Raw genomic sequence first — 27,216 nt, 5'->3', positions numbered from 1 at the left:
TTTCATTAGTAAACTTGATCGCAAAGTCCTACCAATTTTCAGGAAAAACAAATTTTTTTTTTTTTGCACTGAAAGAAAGCTAAAACACTGGCAGGGAAAAAAACAAGCACATTTTAGAATTTGGAATATTTCCTTATAATGATATGTTTTGTTGATTCTATTATGGGAATGTAGCAGTATGCCCTGTGCTGCTTTTTGGATAAAAATACTGAAATAGCAAGAAACCCCTTGATCAATCATCAGAATGTGAAACTTAGACTAGCTGCTACTGTTGGAAATCTTGGGATTTTAGAACATTTGGTCATTGTGCAAGGAAAACTGAAAGAAATAAGCCCAATGGGAAACAAGGTTTTCGTGCTCAGATAATCGAATCTATCTACCTCTAAAAGTTCAGGTTTTTCTCCCAGTTTGGTGTGGAAATGCACCAATTCTACATTTTCTTTTTTTTTTTTTACTTTTTATTTTCAAATAATTTTAGACTTACAGAATAATGGCAAAAACAAGACATAATTCTTTTTTTAAGTATATTTTATTTTATTTTATTTTATTTGACAGAGAGAGAAACAGTGTGAGAGGGAACACAAGCAGCAGAAGAGGGAGAAGGAGAAGAAGACTCCCCACAGAACAGGGAGCCCAATGCAAGGCTCAATCCCAGGACTCTGGGATCACAACCTGAGTTGAAGGCAGACAGTTAAGGACTGAGCCACCCAGGCACCTCAAGACATAATTCTATTCAATGCCTTAACTCAGCTTGTTAATGTCCTTATATACCCATAGTCAAATTATTAAAACTGAGATTCAAATTTGGTACACTACTAGTAACTAAACTAGAGACTTTGGATTTAACCAGTTTTCTAATAATATATTTTTAATCTTGTAATTTTAGAATTTGTAATTATTGGGACACCTGGGGGGTGTAGTTGGTTAGGCATATCCTACTCTTGGTTTTGGATCGGGTCATGATCTCAGGATTGTGAGACCAAACCTTGCATTGGGGTCCATACTCAGCACAGAATCTACTTGGGATTTGCTCCCTTTGCCCCTCCCCCACCCTGCTCATGCACTCTCTCTCAAGTAAATCTTTTTTAAAAATATGCATTCCTCTAACAACTAATGATGTTGCACATCTTTCATGTGCCTGGGGGACATTTATATATCTTCTTTGGAGAGAAGTCCACCTGGATCCTTTGTCTATTTTATGATTGGGTTATTTGTATGCATATGGTTGAGTTATAAGAGCCCTTTATATATTCTGCATATAAATCCCTTATCAGATAAATCGTGAGGAAATATTTCCTGCCATTCTCTACATTGTCTTCACTTTCTTGATAATGTCCTCTGATCAGCTCTCTGGTGGTCTACTGACTAGGATAATGTCCTTGAAACACAGAAGTTTCCAATTTTGATGAAGTCAGTTATCTTTTTTTAATTGATTGTTCTTTTGGTGTCATAACTAAAAAAACTGTGAGCTAATCCAAGGTCATGAGTATTTATGCCCATTCTTTTCTGAAAATTTTTAGCTTTAACTTGCATTTAGGTCCATTTTGAGTTGGCTTGTGACTGCCGTGAGGGAGGAGTTAAAGTCCATTCTCACAGCATCATTTGCTGAAAAGACCATTCTTACCCCCACTGAATGGTCTTGGAACACTTGTCAAAAAGAAACTAATCATAGATGCATGAGTTTATTTATGGACTCAGAATTCCATTCTTTTTCATCTATATGTCTATCCTTATGCTAGTAACATACTGCCTTGATTACTGTGGGTTTACAGTAAGTTTTGAAATTGTGCAAGTGTGAGTCCTCCAACTTAGTTGTTTTCCTTTGGCAAGATTTTTCTGACTATTTAGGGTCCCTTGAATTTACATATGAATTTTAAGATCATCTTGTCATTTCTGCAAATTATTGACTCCTATGATCAATTTTGGGAATATTTACACATTTAAAATCCTTAATCTTCCAGTCCATAAACATGATATATACTTCCTTTTCCTGTGTTTGCTTCTAAGATTTTCTCTCTCTTGTTGACTTTGCACAGTTTTATTGAGAACTGTCTGTGTCTGTCAAGGTTCTCCAGAGAAAGAGTATATAAACATAAATATAGATCTTAGATACCTGTATATTTACATGTAGAGATATATCCACATTTGGAGAGTGAATTAGAGAGAAAGAGACAGAGAAAGGAGAGATATTTATTTTAAAGAATTGACTCCTGTGGTTATAGGAGTAGATTAAGCCTGAAATCTTCAGGACAGGCTAGCAGGCTGGGTATTCTAGCAAGAGTTGATATTGCAGTCTTGAGCTCAAAGTTTGGAAACTACAGCAAAATCTCTCCCTTGCAGTATGAAGGCAGAATTCCTTCCTCTTCGGGAGACCTCAGTCTTTGCTCCTATGGCCTTCAGTTGACAGGATGAGGCCCACCCACATTATGATATGTAATCTATTTTATTCAAAATATACTGATTAAAATGTAATCACATCTTTTTAAAAAACCTTCAAGCACAGACTAGCTATTGTTTGGCAAAAGAACTATAGGCAAGCCCAGGTTCACATATAAAATTAACCATTATAGTGTGATTTTCTTATTTTGTTTGGTATTTCATTGGGCTTTTAGAATTAGTGGCTCAATGCTTTCCATCAGTTTTAGAAAATCTTCAGCTATTATCTCTTCAAAAATTGCTTATGCTTCATTTTTTCTCTTTTCAATATGAGACTCCATTACCATATATGTTAGACTTTCTGTATATTTTATGCCCCTTACATTCTGTGTATTGAGTTATTTTGTCTCTGTGTTCTTCAGTCTAGTTATTTACCTGACACATTTTGTTTCCCTAAGTAACTCTTTAGCTGAGCCTAATCTTCTCAAGACCATCCATTGAGTTGATTTAGTTCACTGTATTTTTTAAATTAAAAAAATTTTATTTGGTTCTCTTTTATAATTTTCAGTTATCTGTTTCTGTTTACTGTTTATACTCCTTTATCTTCATAGGTAGTTATTTTAAAGTTTGGTTTTCATAATTTCATTAGAATTTTCTGTGTTTCTCTCTGTGTTGTGTATTGTTTTTCTTTCGCTAATTTGTTTGGTTTTGGTCACTCTATCTCATTATCTTCATGTGCCTGGTTTTTTATCAAGGGCTGGCTATTGTATATTAACATCATAAAAATGATATTGAGGTATGAGATGATGCCATCTTCCTCCAAAGAAGATTTGAATTTGCTTCTGGGAAAAGGGCTAGGATACTAAAACAATACAGATCAATGCAACCCAGTCACAGAGTATGATATTTTTTGAAGCATACTTTCAGTTTCTGAGCGTTCCAGAGTATTTCTGGCTCACCCTTAATCTGTTATAATCCTTTAGAGTCTCAACCCCAAGTATAAAGGGTTCATAAATTTTCCCATTCCTTGGTAAGCCCTAGAGAACCATATAACCTATGCTCAACTTCTCAGGTTTTCAACAGCCTCTTCTAATATTAGCAGATATAATTTAGGGAAAAGCTCACCCAAAGCAGAACTAACTGGTTTAGGGTTTCTTTGTTCTCTCAGTTCTTGACTCCATAATTCCTCAATATTAGCTTTCTTTAGTCTTCAGATAGATGTTTTAAAACATTTTGTTCATGTCTTCTATTTGTTCACAGTAGGACAATTGATCAGCACTAGCTAGTCTGTCAGAGGAGGTGAAAGTTTTCCTAAATATGACTTTAATGAAAATTTTCAAACTTCTTCCAGCCACTATGTTGGAACTTGATTGTTTTCTCCTTTTTCTGCCCTAAAGTTCAATTACCCAAAAATAGGTCAAAAGAGAAAGGGGAAAAAAGAAAAATAATGCACAACTTGGATAAATCCTCTTAACAATCAAGAACTAAGTCATTTTAAATTAAAAATAAAATGTGCATTAATTAAACTGAGATAATCACTATGATGAATACTGAACACTAATTATTTCTAAAACTTTGTTTTTTTAATTAAACTTTTCATTGATTAGTCCCTCCTTTCTCCCTTGATCTAAATGCCACTTCTGTCATATACCACTTTCTTATTTATGTGTATTTCTGTTCTGCTGATTCTTCTCTCTCTCTCCCTAATATGCTACTCAATATTTTTGCATATATGTTTCTGATATTGGCCTGTTACTGTCCTTTACTTTACTGTTCTTATCAATATTATGTATCAGGGTTATGAAATTCTCATAAAATTAGGAGAAAAAGTCTTTTTCTTCTATTTTCTGGCACTGTTTGAATAAAGAAAAGAATCACCTGTACCTGGAGGGTTTGTAAAACATGTCTTTTTAAACCCACTAGATCAAATTCTTTCGTAATATTAATTCAGTGTATTTAATGTTCATAGGACTATTCTGAGTGTTTTAGTAAATTGATCTTATTTTGAAAATACATTATCTCTGATTTACTTCTTTTGCTTAGTGTCATACCCTCTAGTTCCATCCACATCATTGTAAATGGCAAGATTTTGGTTTTTTTGATGGCTGCATAGTATTACATACTATATATATGTCACTTCTTATTTATTCATTCATCTGTTGATGGACATCTAGGTTCTTTCCATAGTTTGGCTATTGTGGACATTGATGCTATAAACATTCGGGTGCACATGCCCCTTTGGATCACTACATTGTATCTTTAGGGTAAATAAGCAATAGTAAAGTTGTTGGGTCGTAAGGTAGCTCTATTTTCAACTTTTTGAGGAACCTCCATACTGTTTTCCAGAGTGGTTGCACCAGCTTGCATTCCCACCAACAGTGTAGGAGGGTTCCCCTTTCTCCACATCCTCGCCAACATCTGTCATTTCCTGACTTGTTAATTTTAGCCATCCTGGATGGTGTGAGGTGGTATCTCACTGGTTTCAGAGAAAGAAAATCATCTTATGATTGTATGATAATTATCATATGATCTTTCTGATATGAGGAATTTGAGAGACAAGGTGGGTGATCATGGGGGATAGGGAGGGAAAAAATGTAACAAGATGGGACCAGGAGGGAGACAAACCATAAGAGACTCTTAATCTCAGGAAACAAACTGAGGGTTGCTAGGGATGTGGGGGAGGGATAGGGTGGCTGGGTTATGGACATTGGAGGGTATGTGCTACGGTAAGTGCTGTGAATTGTGTAAGACTGATGATTCACAGACCTGTACTCCTGGAAAAAATAATTCATTATAAGTTAATCTTTAAAAACACATTTGTTATTATGTACTCATACTCTTTAAATAAGTATAATGATGTATTAAACTTTTGTTTCTTTTCTTTCAAAAAATTATAAAGAAAATACAGATTTACCTGAACATTTTTCTCACTTCATCTTGGTTTTCTAATTTATAGAATGAGAAATATCCTGTTATTAACTTCAAACGTTCCTACCAAAGCAATACAATGGTCCCCTTTTCATGATAATACTTTTTAATTTTGTTTTTTATTTGTTTAACATTATTGTCAGAAGTTCCTATATCTTAATAATTATTATAAATATTTAGTATTTCAATTTTTAATCCTGTTGTTTCTTTGTATTTTCTTTAATATCTGTTTTCCTACTTGTGATTTTCTTCTATTTTTTGGTTTTATACTAATGTTCTCTGTCTAACTTTTCAAAGTGAATGTTTGCCTCAGTGATTTTCCATCTTTCTTCTTTTCAAATACATTTATTTCAGGCTATAAATGTCCTTCTAAATACTGGATTTTTCTGCATTCTACAAGGTTTGATTTACAGTGGTTCCTTTGTTCTTCAGTTTTAAGTATTTGATAATCTCCATCATGGCTTCTACATGGTTTCTTATATAAATCTTTATTTAGAAATTTCTTCCTTTAGGTGTTTCTGATTTCCACATATGGCAGTTGTACATGCAAGCTTTATTTGGGAGACACATTGACAGGTTTGCAGGCATGCAGGGAACTCCCTCACAGCATGTGACTGCTCAAAGGCTTTGGTGATGGTGGTGGCTACCATCCTGAAGGGGATGACCAGGGAAATCCAAGGTGAGGGGTATATCAGAGATGGGTCTCATGGTTCTAGGTGATGTCCCTCAGCAGCACCGCAGGAAGTCTTTGAGTTCAAAAGGTCTGAAGAGCAACAGTGGTTAAGAGCTTTACAGTTGGAGGATTTCTCTTATCAATGGTTAACATGTCTTGTAGTTTCACAGGGTATGCAAAGCAGGCAGATTCTAAATGGCTAAATATCTGCTTATTTCGGGTATGTTTAAAACAATTAGATGTGCAGGGGCACCTGGGTGGAATAGTCAGTTAAATCTTGACTCCTGATTTTGTCTCAGGTCCTGAGATTGAGCCCCAAAGGGGACTCCATGTTCAGTAAGGAGTCTGCTTGAGATTCCCTCTCCCTCTGCCTGTCCCCCCACTCTCCTTCACTCTTTAAAATAATCAATCAATCAATAAATAAATAAATCTTAAAAGAAAAAACAATTACATGTGTAAAAATTTGAGTTTAGTGCCAAAGGGAATTTAGGATAATGGATCTCACCCTGCTGTGTAGGAATAAACAGTCTAGGGACCAATATACAGAGACCATCTTTGGTTCATTTATATAACATGTAAAATAAGGGCATGTGCATTCGTCCCATATAGCATGTTGCCTGAACTGCTACGTTTAGTTTTTTGCCAATGGAGCATTATGCAGAAATAATTTATATTTCAAGTATACTAGGCTGATTTCTAAGGAACTATTTTTAACTCTATTACTAATTTCACAATACATGGTAGTACAGTAGTAACTGGCAGCCTGTGGCCAAAACCTGGTCTTTCTATATGAGCCAAAGTAACTAAAATGTAAGATATTTGAGAGGAATGAAACTTGGAGCTAGATAATCTGATCCAATGCTTCATTTAAAAATGAAAAAACTGAGTCACAGAAAGACTAAATGTATTATTTGCAGTTACATACCTAATTAGCGACAGAACTACAATTATAATTCAGATCTCTTGGTTCCTAGTCTAGTAGTCTTCCTGCTATGCTATAACAAGGTAAATCTACTAGGTATATTAATAATTTTATAAATAGTATCTACCAATTGCTTTGTTTCTACAGTAATCACTTATGTATTTTAGCTACATTCTTCATTTTTGCCTTTACCAAACCTCATGTTACAAATGATGGAAGTATAGCAAAAATGTAAACAGATATAAAGCCAGGGTTCACATCTAGATTTTGGTTCCCCCAAGCTCTTCCTCTTCGTGATACACAATGGTAATAGTGAGGATACATTTATAGTTAGTAGAGATACAGTTAGTACTACATTGCTATGCTGAAATTCCATCAAGACAATCATTGTTTCTTAATAAATCAGTTATATCAAAGTGTTACATGAAAAGAGCAACACCGAACAGGTTTATCAATTTCAATTATTTCTTACCAATGGGTTGTCATTTCAATAAATACTTATCTGAGTACAAACAAGTTTCTGCTTGCTCCCTAACAACTCTAACATCACAAGAAAGAGAAGGTGTATTATGAGATATGAGGGATATATACAATGGGTTTTATGTTGTTGTGCTCATTGCTGTTTCATGTTTCAAACAAAGTCTATTAATAACATTTACCATGCATTTATCATTATCTCTTGTCACTCAGATTTTTAAACATATAGACCTTTATGAGCATGTATGTTTGTTTAACTACTGTCTTGAGTTATAAAATTGAAATCAGGAATGCTTACAAGTTGCTTCAGTGCTCATTTTAAGTTTAGACACATTTTTCTCTTCAAGTGACATCTTAAAGCTAATTTTGGCTTAAAAAAAAAGCTGAGTATACAGTAAGCACAAAATTTACATTTACACACAGACATGAGAAAAGCAAGAGAGTCTGCTCTGAAAGGTGAATATTTCAGAAATATTTCGAGCATGCATATTTCAAAAGTAAGTTATGCTGATAACCTATCAATCTTGGATCATAGGTCATCTGTAACTAGAGTAATTCACCTGAGTCATGTTACTTTTACAGAATAAGGTATTTCTTCTTGGTTTATTAGTCTTCTTTTATTGCTGTTAGTACAAAGTGCTCCATAAGAAAAGTAACACTGATGACCAGACAATAGCATTTCATAAGTGTCTCTGGCATTAATCAGTGTGCTTGAATCCATGGAGCTATTATTTTATCCACATTTAAATCCTGATTACATTTTATTCTGTCTTGGCAATGCTCACAATGTGATCTTCATTAGAATGTATTTTAAGCTTTCACATGCTGGCATGACCATTATTTGTATCCAACGCTGTGAGCAGTAAATCATGTGGAAGATATCTAGATACAGAGTTCCAGGCTCCAAAATTGCCTTCTTGTTTTCATTTCATTCTTAGTGTTCTTCAAGGTCTGAAAGCGAGTTTAAAATGTAACTATCTCTGGAAACTAAGCACTTTAACTGGAGAACCTTAGAGCCCTACCATTTGCAAATAAAGATGTCTACCCACTTCCCCCAGTACCTCCCTCTGATGAGTAAACATGAAGTAGTTCGAGTGTATCTGGCTATCTTAGTCCATAGTCTTAGTCTGCTGAATTATTTCAACTGTTTCAGGTATTTGCAGCAAATGTTAAAAGGCCTGATGTCCCAAAGCTCTTCCTATACCACTTGCATTTTTGTGTCCCCACTCTGGAGGTTCTTTTAATTCCCTTAAAAAGGGGCCTCGAGTCCTCACATTTTGTACATTTCCTTTAAGCAGTGTGAAGCTCTAATATAAGAAGCTATTTATGATGAGTTTTCCAATAATTGTGAGTTAGGTCAAATCTGGTATCCAGACCTGGCTTCCTATAACATAAAGCCTTTCATTTTGCTTGCTATTCAGGGCTTATCAAAGTCATATTCAATAGAGACAGTTTCACATAATGTTGAAATCACAAGATTCTGAATTAGATAGACTTGAGTTTGAGTCCTAGATCCCTACCTTATAAGCCTCTAACCTAAGGCAGTTGTTTTCAACCCAAGATAATTTTATACCCTGCACATTCCATGCCTAGAATACTTGGCAGTGTCTAGAAATATTTTTGGTTATCACAGCTAGTGAGTGCAACTAGAATCTACTGGGTAGAGATTAGGGATGCTGTTAAACATCCCACAATACACAGAATAGGCCCCTAAAACAAAGATTATATTAGCCCAAGTGTCAATAATGTCCAGGTTGAGAAGCCCAAATAATAAGGCAAATTATTTGAAAGTTTTTAGCTTCCTCATATTTAAAATGAGAGGAGTATAGTCATCTCTCAATCATAGGGGTCAAACTGACTATTTGGACATTAACTTTGTTTAGAGTTCAGTGATTGACTCAGAATGTACACCTTATGAGGAGAATAATTGCTCATTTTACCTCTAGACATATAAAAGAGGAGGCAAATTGCCCTGTGGTTAAAGCAGAGATAGAGGAAGAGGGCCAGAACTCCTCTTGCTAGGCCTCTCCATTTTATACCAGTCCCCAATTTAATCAGATTTATATCTGGCTAAATATCAGAGTATAACAGAGTCCTTTCTTGGCAACTTGAGTTAGTGCCCTTCTAAAGATAGTGCCCCCTCCTTCTCATTGTGTTTCCCATCAGTGATTCTCTAATGGCTAGAGTTTCAAATCAAGAAGGAACACCATGAAAGTGCATTACAAGAGACAGTTTTCTTCTATTTGGTTCTTTCAGTATCCCACACAGCATACAATGGAGGCAGCTAGCTATCCTTCTGAAACAAAATACACCTTGTGGGTAAGTACATGAGACATTTATAACAACACTTATTTAGCATTATGTGCAAGGCATTATGCCATCTAAGTCCTTTACATTATTCACTCACTTTAATCCTCACACAAACAATATGAAGTAGTTACTAATATCTTCTTTTTACAGATGAAGACATTTGGACACTGGGAGACTAAGTACCTTGCTCAAGACAATTATACAGCTAACAAAGTAGAAGGGCCAAGATTCAAAACCAGGATATCTGGCTCTAGAGAATCCAGAGCCTGTGCTATTAACAACTATACAAACCAGAGTCTCAAATAAGGAATATAGAAGAAACTTGGAGTATAAAGATCTGTATTCCAAATAAATCTTGTTAAAAAGGCAATTGGATTTTTTATTTTTTATAAACATATATTTTTAGCCCCAGGGGTACAGGTCTGTGAATCACCAGGTTTACACACTTCACAGCACTCACCAAAGCACATACCCTCCCCAATGTCCATAATCCCACCCCCTTCTCCCAAACCCCCTCCCCCCAGCAACCCTCAGTTTGTTTTGTGAGATTAAGAGTCACTTATGGTTTGTCTCCCTCCCAATTCCATATTGTTTCATTGATTCTTCTTCTACCCACTTAAGCCCCCATGTTGCATCACCACTTCCTCATATCAGGGAGATAATATGATAGAAAAATAAATAAATAAATAGATAGATAGATAAAATTTAAAAAAAGAAAAATAAAGCTATTAACTATTTGGTTAATTGGTTATTGGATAAAAAAAAGAATACTGCCTTTTTAAAACTAATCTGGGCTTTTGTAGACCTGTTTGTAAGACACATATTTGCTGTAATTTCCACATGTTTAAAGACAGAGAAATATGTTTTACTTTACCTATGAAATATGAAATCTTACGTATACATTAAATTTTTTTCTAAAGACTTAATGAAAACCAAACCCTCTTGACTATAGTGAAATGAATAATCTTGTATGTGTTTCATATTTTAACCAAGTGTATTCCATTTATGTTATTGAGTAAATTAACAAGATTTTTTTACTAAAAAAAAAAAAAGGTAATTGGAGGGGTGCCTCACTGGCTCAGTCAGAAGAGCATGTGACTCTTGATCTTGGGATTTTCAATTCAAGCTCCACATTGGGTGTAGAGATTACTAAAAAATAAATAAACAAACAAAAAGAGGCAGTTGGAGTTTCATGAATTGGGTGGGAAGAAAAGTACAGTTAAATGCATAAAAACAAGTCAAATTTTAAAGTGGAAGTTAATGCAGCATAGTGGAATGTATACTGGCTTTAAAATCAGAAAGATTCTGGGCCTAAATTTATCTAAATTTCTTAGATAAAAGAATTTAGTGATCTTGGGCATATTACGATAGTCCATGATCCTTACTTCTTTTTGAAGGCAAAAATAACCAAATTTGCAAAATACCTCTAACAGTACCTAGGACATAATAGGCATTTTATAAATGTTCGTTTGCATTCTTTCCCCCAACATTCTGCTTACATCTGTTCTTCCTGAAGGAACAAATGAATGTTTTCCTTGGAGTGCCCTAATCTACAAAAAAACATATCCTAGATCACATAGAGGAAATGGTGTCCTAGACAATATGGAGAGCTGTAAATTCTCATCGTGCTTAGTGGTGATGTATTTCTAAAACCTTTGAGTATATGTCTCTCTACCTCATGAATGAAGATGATGTAGTGCATCCATCATCATCAGAGATTCCACCTTAGAACACAGAGTATTAGTGGATTAAAAAAGGCAATATAATGGTCACCCAAAAAATTTTTAATAAAATAAACTAAACAGACTTATAAAACCAAGCAATGAGCATAAATATTGTGTTATGAAATAGTTGTTTTGACATATATACACACAGGCATATGATTATGTTCATATGCATATATTCTTATGTGCATACATATGTACATCTACAATCATAGATGGATAAATAGAGAATAAGCCTTGACATAAAATGCATTTGTTTTGTGGGGGATAGATACATGATACTCTTGATGTAAAATGCATTTCTTTTGTGGTAAATCAAGATTGAAAAGCACTGTGTCAGAGTTGTTGGTTTTTTTTGTTTTTTTTTTAATCTGACAGGATATGTTCACAATGTGCCATAAATAATCTCACAGAAAACCGCCCTTGTGATCAGGGCCCTGAAATTATAAGGTGACTAAGCTAACATGAGTAGGGCAAACAGGCTTACATCGTAAAAATACGATGTAAGAGAGTATTTTTACGTATTTTTTTTTTGTTTGTTTTTCAAGTTACATTTAGTAACAAGGTAGATAACATATACTTAACTAACATGGGACTTTTGTTATCACTCTAGCTAAAGCAAACATCCTTCTCATTGGGTAAAACCGGTCTGCTTGATGGGTGTATACTGCAGTGCGATTTAAAAAAAATACTGTAATTTCAGAACTTCAGAATTTAGGTGTCAGTGTTCTCTGTTTTCATATGGGAAAAGAAGATGCTTTTGAAAATTGTTTGAAGCTTGGACAAAATTGTCGCTATATTCTTAGAATCACTCTATAGTCTTCATGATTTGGATGACATGAAGGAAGCTTCAAATTCAACCTTTTAGAGAAGACATTCCAGCTCGCATGATCTCATCAACCAAGAGAATGTTGGTGGCAATCACAGTGCAGGATCGAAGCAGCTGCTTCTTTACAAAATAGTTATCCCATATGCCTACTTCGGCTGCTACCATTGGCTCACCTGTGTTCAGGTCCACACCAACAAGTTGACCTGATTCTGAATGTTCTGCTTGAACTTTAACTAGTGTTTCCTGAAGGTCAAAACCAGAATTCTGAGCAAGTACCTCGGGAATAATGAGCAATGCATCAGCAAATGCTTGAACTCCCAGCTGGGCCCTGCCCTTTACACTGGGCTTGTACTTAATCAAGGCTTCTGCCATTGCCACTTCTACTGCACCTGCTCCTGGAACTCACAGCCATCATCAAGAGCATTTTTAACAGCCCTCAAGCCATCTCTTATTGCATCTTTGATTTGTGTGAGTGTGTGCTTATTTGGTCCTTTGATCAATAATGTGACAGAGCGAGGATTGTTACATTTCTCAATAAAAGTGAACTTCTCTTCTCCCAATGTATATTCATAGACAAGTCCTGCATGTCCCAAACAATCAGGACTTAGGTCATCAAAGGAATTTAGAGCCACTCCACCACAAGCAAGAGTCAGCCTTTCCATACTTCTCCGTTTAGCTCTACACAGAGCTACTATACCTTCTTTTGCAAGAGCATCTAAGGAAAAGGGGTCTATTCCCTTTTGATTAATAACAATGAATCCTTTATCTGAATCACCACAAACTTTCTTTTACAATTCTATTATTTTTTTAACTCTATCTTCAATGAATTTTCTTTCAGCCTTTACAAGCTTCTCTCTCTCTTCCGCACTCTTGTAAAAAAAGCCAGAATTCTCTTCTGTTTTTTTCATATTCTAATGACACATTGCATGTGAGGATGTATGCATCTTCTACTCTTTTTTTCATATCCCCATGTGCCCCATGGTCCAAAACAAGACCTCTGATTAAGCTTGTATCAGTTTCAGATTTATGTTTCATCTCCATGATCTCAACCATGAAGAGGTCGATAGGTTCATCTTGTTTTTTAATGGCCAAAATGGAGTCTACCACAGCCTCTGTTAAGACATCAGCAAGTTCAGCATACACTTTAGTACACAGAGATGTTTTGACCACATCTATAAGTGTTTCCCTGTCCATTTCTTTGCTTACTTTGACTTGTTCCAAAAACAGAAGTGTCTTTTCCTTTGCAGCTTCAAATCCTTCTGTTATCATTCTGGGATGAAGACCTTCAGAAATGTAGAGATCTGCCTGCTTCAGTAGCTCACCAATGATTAGGACATTGGAAGTGGTACCATCACCAATTATGTCATCTTGGGCTGCTGCTACTTTGGCTATTAAGGAGGCTGTTGGGTGCTGAATTTGCATTTCATGAAGCAGTACATTGCCGTCTTTAGTGAGCTTGATGTCTCCAGCTCCCGAAACCGGCATCTTCATGGTGCCTTTAGGCCCCAAGTTGGTCCTCAGCACATCCTGCAGGTCCCGGGCCACGCTGATGTTCACCGCCAACGCTGCCTGGGCTCGAGCTACCTCGGCCTTGGGGTTCAGGGTCTTCACGGCCGCCATGGCTAACCAGCACAGGAAGAAGAAGAGACTTGGTGGCGCACTGAGTGCCCAACGCTGGCGCAGCATGGCCTATTTTTACGTATTTTAAGTATTTTACGTATTTTAAGTATTTTAAGTATCATATTTTTACGATGTAAGAGAGTCACTAAAAAGGACCACATAGTTATTTCTTGGTGTCCCACAGTACTCTCAATAGAGTAAGAAGTTAATAAATAACAATCGATTCACGTTCATGAAGCAATGCAGTAACAGATGAAGCACTACTTAGAACTTTCAGAACCATGTCCTAAAGCAGCCACAGGAGAACTTTTGTACTGACTCAACAAAATTTGCAAAATATATAGATAGATAGATATAGATATATATTTTTTATGTTCATTTTCTATTCTGGCAGGCTCAATAATTAATAGTCCAAGAATATACCCAACTTATCTTACCTATTCCTTTTTTAGCATTTTTTTTAAATTTTTATCTTTACAGTCATATTCCATCCCTTCATTGTATTTACCCTTATTTTTGTGTGTATATATATATATATATATATATATATATATATAATTTTTTTTCTTTCTTTAAAATTCTGGGAGGTAGTTTCTTCTAAGAGACCAAAATACACCCAAAATCAAGTGGGTGGCTCTGCTCTATTCACCAGTCTAACATATACATACACACACACACACACACACATACACACACATAATTATTTGTTTAATTCTTTCCCCATTTCCTCTTCCCCCAGTTTTGGGTCTCTTCTGATTCGGTTAGCATACGTTTTTCTGGGGACTTTGCCACCCTTTTAGTATTTTATTCTCTCGTTCATATATTCTTATCTGGATAAAATGACCAGGTGGAAAAACTCATTTACAATCAAAAGACACAAGGTATCAGAATGGATTAAAAAAAAAATCAATATACTATCTACAAGAAACTCATTTTAGACTTAAAGACACCTCCAGATTTACAGCGAGGGGGCGGAAAACAATGTACCATGCTAATGGACATCAAAAGAAAGCTGGGGTGGCAATCCTTATACCAGAACAAATAGATTTTAAGCCAAAGACTATAATAAGAAAGGAGGAAGGACATTATGTCATACTCAAAGTGTCTGTCCAACAAGAGGATCTAACAATTTTAAATATCTATGCCCCTAACTTGGGAGCAGCTAAATATATAAATCACTTATAAAAAAATCAAAGAAACTCATCACCAATGATACAATAATAGTAGGGGACTTTAACACCCCTCTCACTGAAATGGACAGATCATCCAAGCAAAAGATCAACAAGGAAATAAAGGCCTTAAATGACACGCTGGACCAGATGGACATCACATATATATTCAGAACATTCCATCCCAAAGCAACAGAATACACATTCTTCTCTAGTGCACATGGAACATTCTCCAGAATAGATCACATCCTGGGTCCTAAATCAGGTCTCAACTGGTATCAAAAGATTGGGATCATTTCCTGCATATTTTCAGACCACAATGCTCTGAAGCTAGAACTCAATCACAAGAGGAAATTTGGAAAGAACCCAAATACATAGAGACTAAACAGCATCCTTTTAAAGAATGAATGGGTCAAGCAGGAAATTAAAGAAGAATTGAAAAAATGAACAAAACTAGGAGCTGGTTCTTTGAAAGAATTAATAAGATTGATAAACCCCTGGCCAGACTTATCAAAAAGAAAAGAGAAAGGACCCAAATGAATAAAATCATGAATGAAAGAGGAGAGATCACAACCAAAACCAAAGAAATACAACTAAAAGAACATATTATGAGCAACTATACACCAGCAAGTTTGACAATCTGGAAGAAATGGATGCACTCCTAGAGACGTATAAACTACCAAAACTGAACCAGGAAGAAATAGAAAACCTGAACAGAACCATAACCAGTAAGGAGATTGAAGAAGTCATTAAAAATCTCCAAACAGGGGCACCTGGGTGGCTCAGTGGCTTAAACCTCTGCCTTTGGCTCAGGCCATGATCTCAGGGTCCTGGGATCGAGCCCCTCATCGGGCTCTCTGCTCAGCGGGGAGCCTGCTTCCTCCTCTCTCTCTCTCTCTCTCTCTGCCTGCCTCTCTGTCTGCCTCTCTGCCTACTTGTGATCTCTGTCAAATAAATAAATAAAATATTAAAAAAAAAATCTCCAGGGGTGCCTGGGTAGCTCAGTGGGTTAAAGCCTCTGCCTTCAGCTCAGGTCATGATCCCAGGGTCCTGGGATCGAGCCCCATATCAGGCTCTCTGCTGAGCGGGGAGCTTGCTTCCCTCTCTCTCTGCCTGTCTCTCTGCCTACTTGTGATCTCTGTCAAATAAATAAATAAAATATTTTAAAAAAATAAATAAAAAATAAAAATAAAAATAAAAATATAATCTCCAAACAAACAAGAGCTCAGGGACAGATGGCTTCCCAGGGGAATTCTACCAAGCATTTAAATAAAAATTAACACCTCTTCTCCTCAAACTGTTCCAAGAAATAGAGATTGAAGGAAAACTTCCAAACTCTTTTATGAGGCCAGCATTACCTTGATCCCAAAACCAGTCAACGACCCCATTAAAAAAGAGAATTACAGAAAAATATCCTTGATGAACACAGATGCGAAAATTCTCACCAAAATACTAGCAAAGAGGATCCAACAGTACATTAAAAGGATTATTCACCATGACCAAGTGGGATTTATTCCAGGGCTGCAAGGTTGGTTCAACAACCACGAATCAATCAATGTGATACAATACATTAATAAAAGAAAGAATAAGAACTATATGATGCTCTCGATAGATGCTGAAAAAGCATTTGACAAAGTACAGCATCCTTTCCTGATCGAAGCTCTTCAAAGTGTAGGGATACAGTTTACATACCTCAATATCATCAAAGCGATCTATGAAAAACCCACCACAAATATCATTCTCAATGGAGAAAAACTGAGAGCTTTTCTGATAAGGTCAGGAACACAGCAGGGATATCTATTATCATCACTGCTATTCAACATAGTACTAGAAGTCCTAGCATCAGCAATCAGACAATAAAAAGAAATTAAAGCATCCAAATCAGCAAAGAAGAAGTCAGACTATCACTCTTGCAAATGATATGATACTTTATGTGAAAAACCCAAAAGACACCCCTCCAAAACTGTTAGAACGCATAAAGGAATTCAGTAAAGTGCCAGGATATAAAATCAACGCACACAAAATCAGTTGCATTTCTATACACCAACAGCAAGAGAGAAGAAAGAGAAATTAAGGAGTTGATCCCATTTATAATTGCACCCAAAACCATAAGATACCTAGCGATAAACCTAACCAAAGAAGGAAAGTATCTGTACTCAGAAAACTATAAAGTACTCATGAAAGAAATTGAAGAAGACACAAAGAAATGGAAAAACATTCCATGCTCATGGATTGGAAGAACAAATATTGTGAAAATGTTGATGCTACCTAAAGCAATCTACACATTTAATACAGTCTCTATCAAAATACCATCCATTTTTTTCAAAGAAATGGAACAAATAATCCTAAAATTTATATGGACCCAGAAAAGACCCTGAATATCCAGAGGAATGTTGAAAAAGAAAACCAAAGCTGGTGGCATCACAATTCCAGACTTCCTGCTCTATTGCAAAGCTGTCATCATCAAGACAGTATGGTCCTGGCACAAAAACAGACACATAGATCAATGGAACAGAATAGAGAGCTCAGAAATAGACCCTCAACTCTATGGTCAACTAATCTTCGACAAAGCAGAAAAGAATGTCCAATGAAAAAAGACAGCCTCTTCAACAAATGTTGTTGGGAAAATTGGACAGACACATGCAGAAAAATGAAACTGGACCATTTCCTTACAGCACACACAAAAATAGACTCAAAATGGATGAAGGACCTCAATGTGCGAAAGGAATCCATCAAAATCCTTGAGGAGAACACAGGCAGCAACCTCTTCGACCTCTGCTGCAGCAATTTCTTCCTAAAAACATCGCCAAAGGCAAGGGAAGCAAGGACAAAAAAATGAACTATTAGGACTTCATCAAAATCAAAAGCTTTTGCACAACAAAGGAAACAGTTAACAAAACCAAAAGACATCTGACAGAATGGGAGAAGATATTTGCATTTGACATATCAGATAAAGGGCTAGTATCCAAAATCTATAAAGAAGTTATCAAACTCAAGACCCAAAGAACAAATAATCCAATAAAGAAATGGACAGAGGACATGAACAGATATTTTTGCAAAGACATCCAGATGGCCAACAGACACATAAAAAAAGTGTTCAACATCATTCAGCGTTCAGGAAATAGAAATCAAAACCACAATGAGTTACCACCTCACACCAGTCAGAATGGCTAAAATTAACAAGTCAGGAAATGACAGATTCTGGCAAGGATGCAGAGAAAAGGGAACCCTCCTAAATTGTTGGTGGTATGCAAGCTGGTACAGCCACTCTGGAAAACAGCATGGAGTTTCTTCAAGAAGTTGAAAATAGAGCTACCCTAGGACCCAGGAGTTGCACTACTGGGTATTTACCCTAAAGATACAAATGTAGTGATCTGAAGGGGCACGTGCACCCGAATGTTTATATCAGCAATGTCCATAATAGCCAAACTATGCAACTGTCCAAAATAGCAAGCTATGCAAAGAACTTAGATGTCTGTCAATATATGAATGGATAAAGAAGATGTGGGATATATATATATATATATGCAATGGAATACCATGCAGCTATCAAAAGAAATGAAATCTTATCATTTGCAATGACATGGATGGAACTAAAGGGTATTATGCTGAACAAAATAAGTTAATCAGAGAAAGACAATTATCATATGATCTCCCTGATATGAGGAATCTGAGAGGCAGAGTGGCGGCCTTCGGGGGTAGGGAAGGGAAAAATGAAACAAAATGGTATTGGGAGGGAGACAAACTATAAAAGACTCTTAATCTCACAAAACAAACTGAGGATTGCTGGGAAGAGGGGGATTATGGAGATAGTGGTTGTGCTATGGACATTGGGGAGGGTATGTGATATGGTGAGTACTGTGAAGTGTGTAAACCTGACGATTCACAGACCTGTACCCCTGGGGCAAATAATACATAATATGTTAATAAAAATAATTTTTAAAAAACCAACTAAGTGCAGCATGGGAATGACATGGTTTAGCAACAATACATATTTCAAAAAGAAAAAGACTGGACATTTTAGTTTAAAGTGAATACAAAATGAGTCAACCTTCCAAAAGTGCATTACAATTTAGGTTATATTACTATACAGGCAAAAATTTTAAATAAAGGAGTTGACAATCTTGCTCAGACCATACCTGAATATGGCACTCAGTTCTGAAAGCCATACTTTAGAATTTGTTTATGTGAAAGCAGTCAAACTGATGACAGAACTTGAAACCATTTTATATGAAGAATAGGTAAAAGAACTAGTAATATCTAAGCTGTAAAGGTTAAGCCAAAGAAAGAATACTAAACTACTTTTGTGAACTCCTAAAAGAAGATACTGGGACTTCTGGGTGAAAACTGACACATGTCAGCTTGCATCTTTTTTTTTTTTTTTTTTTTTTTTTTGACAGAGAATGAGAGAGAGAGATCACAAGTAGGCAGAGAGGCAGACAGAGAGAGAGGGAGAAGCAGGCTCCCTGCTGAGCAGAGAGCCCAATGCGGGGCTCAATCTCAGGACCCTGAAATCATAACCCGGGCTGAAGGCAGAGGCTTAACCCACTGAGCCACCCAGGCACCCCTGTCAGCTTGCATCTTAATGTAAGAAAAACTTTGCTGTCTCCAGAGATTATAAATCCCTGGATGGAATGATGGAGTTTTCATTTGGAAACCAGTCATTTTTCAGGAATGTGGCAAATAAGATTAAAATATTATTAGAATATGATTTATAGTGACTTTTAAGGTCCCTTCTATCTTTCAAAGTAAATAATTTTAAAAATAAGTGCTATACATATTATACATCATTTTGTGGCCCTAGGATTGTCCCTAAATAGAAAGAAGAAGAAGAAGAAGAAGAAGAAGAAGAAGAAGAAGAAGAAGAAGAGGAAGAGGAAGAGGAAGAGGAAGAGGAAGAGGAAGAGGAAGAGGAAGAGGAAGAGGAAGAGGAAGAGGAGGAAGAGGAAGAAGAAGAAGAAGAAGAAGACGACTAAAAAGAGGAAAGAATATTAAAAGTCCACAGCCTGGTGGTGGGTATTAAAGAGGGCATGTATTGCATGGAGCACTGGGTGTTATACATAAACAATGAATCATAGAACACTACATCAAAAACTAATGATGTACTGTATGGTGACTACCGTAACACATTAAAAATATAAAACCACAGGATTACAAATTCTTTTTTTAAGATTTTATTTATTTATTTATTTGACAGAGAGAGATCACAAGTAGGCAGAGAGGCAGACAGAGAGAGGGGAGTAAGCAGGCTCCCTGCTGAGCAGGGAGCCCGATGCAGGGCTGGATCCCAGGACCCTGAAGCCATGACCTGAGCCGAAGACAGAGGCTTAACACACTGAGCCACCCAGGCACCCCAGGATTATAAATTCTTATATCAAAAATTACGTGATAAATATTAGCTGACATTGCCTTTACGTTTGGCACCAAGCAAAACTAAAATCTGTAGTAGAATGTATATTTTAAAGGAATAAGTATAATAAGCTCCATGATAGACTTCAAGTAGTTAGATGAAAACTAATATATCTCTCTGATGCCTAACAGATTATAAGAGACAAAATTTCACCCAAGTGTTTTTAGAACACCTGTATGGTAGATCTCACACCTATTTTAAAAATTGAGGTATCACAGATTTTTTTTATATTTTTTTATTTTATTGTTAGATAAATGGAACCTGAATCCTCAATTGCAGACTGATTTTCTGGGAGCAAATTTGAGTTGGCTGCAGACATCCAGATGTTCTTCTATTCATTTGGTAGCTGGCAAATAGCAGAATTAGTTCAAATACTGCCCATTTTGGCAAACTGCTTTTTCAATTGTAAAAAAAAAAAAAAAAAAAAAAAAAAAAATCCCCGGAGGAGCATTCTTAATAAGATAATAGTCTTTCAGTTATTCAATCATTAAAACACAGAAAAATATGTAAATAATCAAAAAGTTGGATTATTACCACAGCACTGTTGAATTTTTACCATTTGTTTATAAATTCCCCTGAACAGGCTCTTTGCTGTGAGTTGTCTCTTTTGGCAGGCCACTTATCAAAGAGTTTTTAAAAGCACACCAAATAAAATGATTGGTTTCACTAATCATGTCATTGATGGTATTAATCATTGTTTTATTCCTAATCATGTTTATCACTGCTTCTAGGAGAGCAACTATATAGCCACTAGGCAGTAAGGGACCTTTCAATACATAATAGCATAGTATGGCACACCAAAGTATATCATAACATACAATCATCATGGAACATAGATATTTAAAATATTAGGTGATCAAAGTATAAATTTTATCTGCATGAATGTATTTATGTATATAAAAATGAATGATTTTCATCCCCAGGTCTGTGAATCACCAGGTTTACACACTTCACAGCACTCACCAAATCACATACCCTCCCCAATGTCCATAATCCCACCCCCTTCTCCCCAACCCCCTCCCCCCGGCAACCCTCAGTTTGTTTTGTGATAAATATATGTTTATAAAAAATAAAAAATTAAAAAAAAAAAAATGAATGATTTTCAGCCGTAATGGCTTTTGTACAGTCTAAAGCTGAGGTTATTAAATGTTGAAAGTTAACAGAAAATGGTAACAATGAACACATGCAAATACACCAATATATATTTTTTCTTATCTTGTCAATCTTATGCATGTTTGCATTTAATTTATTTTTTAAAGGAAAAAACGTAGTCATATAACATGTATTATCTTTCATGCTATTTATTTATTTATTAAATCGCTTTCTTATCATTATTACTGGGAAGTATTAATTTTTTTGATCTCATAACATCTTACAGAATATTACAAGTGCAAACAAAGAAGATCAAGAGAAAATTAATGTCATGTGCATTTGTAATATACCACAGCAGATAAAGTCATTTGTTTATTTCATTACCTTTTCTCTGGCAAAGAGAAGCTATGACTTTAAGCTTCAGAAAAAAGTTGGTCTTATCTATTTTACACACATGAGAGATCACACACACATACACACGCCCACAATTATAAATTATTTTAATCAAAAATAAAGTATCCAATGTGTAAAATCAAACTGTATGCAAAAGAAAAAGTGACTTACTCCAATCTAGTAATAGATACCACATTTTTCTTTTAAAAGTGAGGAATATTTTCGCTTTTGTTTCCTTTGCCTTTGGAGACATAGCTTGAAAGAAGTTGCTGTGGCTGATATCGAAGAGATTACTGCCCATGTTCTCCTCTAGGATTCTGATGGATTCCTGTCTCACATTGAGGTCTTTTATCCATTTTGAGTTGATCTTTGTGTACAGTGTAAGAGAATGGTCGAGTTCCATTCTTCTACATATAGCTGTCCAGTTTTCCCAGCACCATTTATTGAAGAGACCATCTTTTTTCCACTATATTTTTCCCTGTTTTGTCGAAGATTATTTGCCCATAGAGTTGAGGGTCCATATCTGGGGCAATGGGTGTGGTGAAAAAATAATGAATACTGTTATGCTGAAAATAAATAAATTTAATTTTAAAAAAAGAGAGAGAGGGGCACCTGGGTGGCTCAGTGGGTTAAGCCACTGCCTTCGGGTCAGGTCATGGTCTCGGGGTCTTGGGATCGAGTCCCGCATCGGGCTCTCTGCTCAGCAGGGAGCCTGCTTCCCTTCCTCTCTCTCTGCCTGCCTCTCCATCTACTTGTGATTTCTCTCTGTCAAATAAATAAATAAAATCTTTAAAAAAAAAAAAAAAAGAGAGAGAGAGAAAAAAATAAAAGTGAGGAATATTAAAAAAGTGAGGAATTTAACAAAGGGCCACGCTGTAAATATATTTCTTCTAAACAAAAATGTGTTTTTCTTTTCTTATTATCTTAGCTCAAAGCAGCTTTATAAAGCATTCATTTTTTTCCCAAGTGATACAATGTGATTATATGTGAATTGTTCTTTGCTAGTGTTTTAACTCATCATGTAAGTCATTATTATGAGGAAGTCAAATCAATATGCTCACTTTGCTTTTCTTATAAAGGCAAAAGGATGTGCAATTTGAATCCTTACCAAGTTGTGATTTTTTCAAGAAACTTCAGAGCAAATCCTGCACTTTCAGTGTTCCTCATTACAAATCTTCCTACTCATAATAAATCAAGAAAAAAAACAGTTTTTCATTTGAGACTTGTTTCTACATGTCTAAATATTGAACCATACAGGGGTATGATAAACTGCACAAAAAATAGCTGAAGGTCTTAGATATATGTAAGAATTTTCTGTGTGTGGATTTTAAGAATTAGCTTATTATTTCAAATTTCTGTTGCTACCTATCTCTCATAAGAGAATAAGAGAGGTTTCTGTATTTTCATAATAAATTTTAATTCATTCTAATTCCTTTAATTATTTTTCCAGTGAAATACACGATCAACTTATTCTTCAGTGAAAAATAATGCTGTAGTGTATGGTTCACTGATACAAAATATGATTTGTATTCAACAAAAAGTAAGTTAAGAACCAAATGCATATATCAAAATTAGTGTGAGGTATTCATAAAGGTGGAAAGTTTTGTCTTTTAATTTTCAAATAATTTCATAAAATTAATTTTAATTTTGACTTTACACATATGTAAAATACACTCATTATAAAACTTTAAAAGACTAGTAACATTTTAAACAAAGTATCTCTTGAAATCAAAAATCCTTTCACGTTTAATATTTTTTCACTTCACTTTCTCATATTTCTATATATCCACATACATACATATTTAAAATATCTTGTAAAAGAAATTACAGCAAATGGAAAAGAAAACTAAATAGTGTAAGAACAGTGAGCTAGGAGAAAGGTTTCATGATTTCAAACATAAGAGAAATGCTGGGAGTATGTATCAGTACTTGTGATGGGCAACTTCTAACATGAAACCCAATGGTCCTTGTCTCCTGGAATTCACAACTTTGTGTGATCTCCTCTCCTCTGTAGTGGGCTGGACCTCATGACTTTCTTCTAACAAATGTAATACACCAAAAGTGATGAGATGTCATTTCTGTAACTAAGTTACAAAATACTGTGACTTCCATCTTTCTAGCACCTTCTCTGTCTTGTTCTTGCTCTTTCTGAGCGTTTGCTCTGATGAAGCAAGTTGGAGGGATCCACATGGCAAGGGACAGAGAACAGCCTGAGGCCAACCACCAGCAAGGGAGTGAGGCCCTCACTCCAATAACCAATCACCCTTGAAAAACTGATTCTTTCTGGATTTGTTTACTATTGTTGCTATAATAAATGTTCACATACTTAGCATTTTAAAACAACACAAATTATTATTTTATAGTTCTAGAAATCAGAAGTTTGAAATTAATCTCACTGGGTTAAAATCAAGGCACCAACAGTGCAGCATTCATTTCTAGGGGTTCTAGAGAAGAATCCATTTCCTTGCCTTTTCTAGCTCCTAGAGGCTGCCTGCATTCTTAGCTCACACCCCATCCTGCCATCTTCAATGCCAGCAATAGCCAGCTGAGTCTTTCTCATATCACATCACCCTCACACTGATTCCTCTTCTGTCTCCCACTTCCACCTTTAATGCCTACACTGGGCTCACCCAGATAATCTAGGATGATCTCCTTATATTAAGGTCAGTTGATTAGCAACCTTAATTCCATCTGCAACTATAACTCCTTTTTACCATGTAACATAACATATTCACATGCTTCAGGGATTAGAATATGTACTTCTTTAGGGAACCAATATTCTGCTTACCACATTGATCAATAACCAGGTTAGTGAGCTTGGAAGGTAATCATTCCACAGTGGAGACTTCATGTGAGTCCCTAAACCCTGGCTGATACTTCGATTGAAGCCTTGTTTAGCAGAGAACCAAGCTAAACCATATCTGGATTCCTGACCCACAGAAACTGTGAGATAATAAATGTACATTGTTGTAAACTGCTAAATTCTGGGTAATTTGTTACACAGCAATAGGTAACCATTACAGTACTTAAAACTAAATTATTGTTTGTATTTGCACATTTCCCTTAGATTTTATTTTGGCAGCCATTTAATTAAAAATAAATGTACTCCATTGATTTCAAGTTGTGGAAATTGCAGGTTACATTTAAGTTACCCTAACCAATAGCTAAAATGATCAATTATGATAGTGTTTATAATGAAAAGCTCCAATTTGCTATACTCACACAGTAATTCTATTACATCAACAATACAAATCACTCTTAGCTACAGACTGATCCTCAGAATAGGATTACAGTATAGGAAGATGATCAATCAGAAAAGGCATGGTGGCCCAGCTATACCACAATGCTTGTAATTATAAGGAAATTGTGGTGCATTCAACAGAAATTGTAGCTACTGGAATCAAATTAATGTGTTTTTACTTACATTTGTTATTCTTCAGAAATTAAGGATGGTTTCACTTCTTTATAAAACAAGGAGCACCAAGAAATGAAATTACTATAAAAACTGAGAAGCTGACTTATCTTTTAAAGCTTTTGGTATAGTAAATGAGTGATATCTATTCCAACTGATTTGTAACTGACTCACGCAATTAAACCATAGGGAAAATGACTGAAGCTAATTGCCCTAGATAGAATAGAACTCACGACTGTTTCCCTAGCACTAGAAAACATCATGAATATTGGCAGAAGCTTTGTCTCTCACTAGCAAGAAAGTTTAAAATTATGCATTTCCAAATATATTTTATTTGATAACTTTTCAGACAGATTCCTTATTTAATGCCTATCATTTGGGTTTCACTATTTCTTCTAAGTAAGGGGGAAAATTATACAATTGTCTTACAAACTGAAGGTAGCACTGTTTTAAGTGTGTTTTCATATATTATTTTATTTAATCCTCACAACATCCCCTGTTCAGTACATATAATTATTCTAATTTTATAGATGGGAAAATTGAGCCATAGAAATAATAAGCAACTTTGCTTATCTAGCTAGCAGTCACCAGTGAATTCAAACCTAGTTTGAGAATTCAAACCTAGTTTATACCCTATACTAGAAACAAGTTCTGAGAGTTTAGTCTTAATAGTTCTTAAATTCAGAATCAAAGTAGAAAAACAACATTTAAGTGTCTTAGAAGTTAAATTATGTCCCCTAAAAATTCAGATGATGAAATCCCAAACTCCAGAACCTCAGAATGTGACTTTTCTTGGAACAGGGTCATTGCAGATGAAATTAGCTGCAGTGAGGTTGATAGGGTGGGCCCTAATCTGACTAGTGTCCTCATAAAGAAGGAAATATGGCCACAGAGGCAGAGACACATAGAGGAAAGATTTTGAAGATGCCCTGGTAGAAGAAGCCATCTACAAGCTAATGAGAGAGGCCTGTAACAGATCTTTCTCTCAGGGCCCTCCTAGCCCAACTTTGCTAACACCTTGATTTTGCACTTGTAGCCTCCAGAACTGCAAGATAGTAAGCTGCTTTTTGTAGACCACACAAACATAATAGATTGAACTTTGAGATGTTAGAAAGCTCTACTGAACAATGTCTTCTTCTAAGTTCAGGAAAACCGATTTCATTTAAAAAATGAGTAACGGAAGATGATAGGAGGAATTTTCAAACAAAATTATTATAAACAAAAAAGAGAATAAGAAGCAGAATGACATCTCTCCTGTCAGTGTGGGTTTGTCCTGGAAGGGAGCTCTGGCTGCAGTTTTGAGAGCTCATAATGCCTAGATAATTCAACCCCTTCAACCTTAGGACGTATCACTTATACTCATTCTAGTTTCACTTGCTTTTCTCAACTCAGCCAACTGTTTTATCTAATTTGTACTTGTAGAGTATTTTAATTTGTAGAGTATTTTAGCATTTTCCTATCTTCCAGTCTGTCAGATGATCCATTGTTTCTTTATGATCACCCCCACACAGATTGCTCAGGTCTTACAGCTGTGAATTGCCCCCAGCCTCTTTTATTTAGAGCTCATGGAAACATGTTATCACCTACTTTTTTGTAGATGTTGTCCATGGATTAATTAATTACATAATGTATTGCATGTTCAATTCACTTACCCTTTGTGGCCTCCATGGTTCTGTCCCTGCACATCCTCTGGGCCAGAGGCAATCCCCTCACATCCAGCCTAGTGCCTGTGAGATAAAGCACCACAGGCAGAGAAAGGCATGCGTGAGAAGGGAGGTTTGTGTGATAGGTGGCCTGAGCCAGACTCCTTATAGACAAGTCTGGGATAACCAGAGTCCAGCACCCAGGAAGGGCAACCCAGCTATTTCTTTTCCCAGGACT

At 35.8% G+C, this 27,216-nt stretch overlaps 1 protein-coding gene across 1 annotated transcript; it reads right to left on the bottom strand.

Annotated features, from left to right (window-relative positions):
• Window positions 1-12,113: 12,113 nt before the first annotated feature.
• LOC131821876 (T-complex protein 1 subunit zeta-like) lies at window positions 12,114-13,894 on the bottom strand. The gene is given in 3 exon segments (XM_059158226.1): window positions 12,114-12,643; window positions 12,646-13,141; window positions 13,143-13,894. Coding segments are annotated over 3 exon segments (1,590 nt in total). The 5' UTR covers window positions 13,860-13,894; the 3' UTR covers window positions 12,114-12,266.
• Between the last annotated feature and the right edge of the window lie 13,322 nt (window positions 13,895-27,216).

Source organism: Mustela lutreola, chromosome X, assembly GCF_030435805.1.
Source record: "Mustela lutreola isolate mMusLut2 chromosome X, mMusLut2.pri, whole genome shotgun sequence".
NCBI lineage: Eukaryota > Metazoa > Chordata > Mammalia > Carnivora > Mustelidae > Mustela > Mustela lutreola.
Note: the sequence above shows the minus strand (reverse complement) of the source record. Positions and strands in the feature narration are given on the sequence as shown.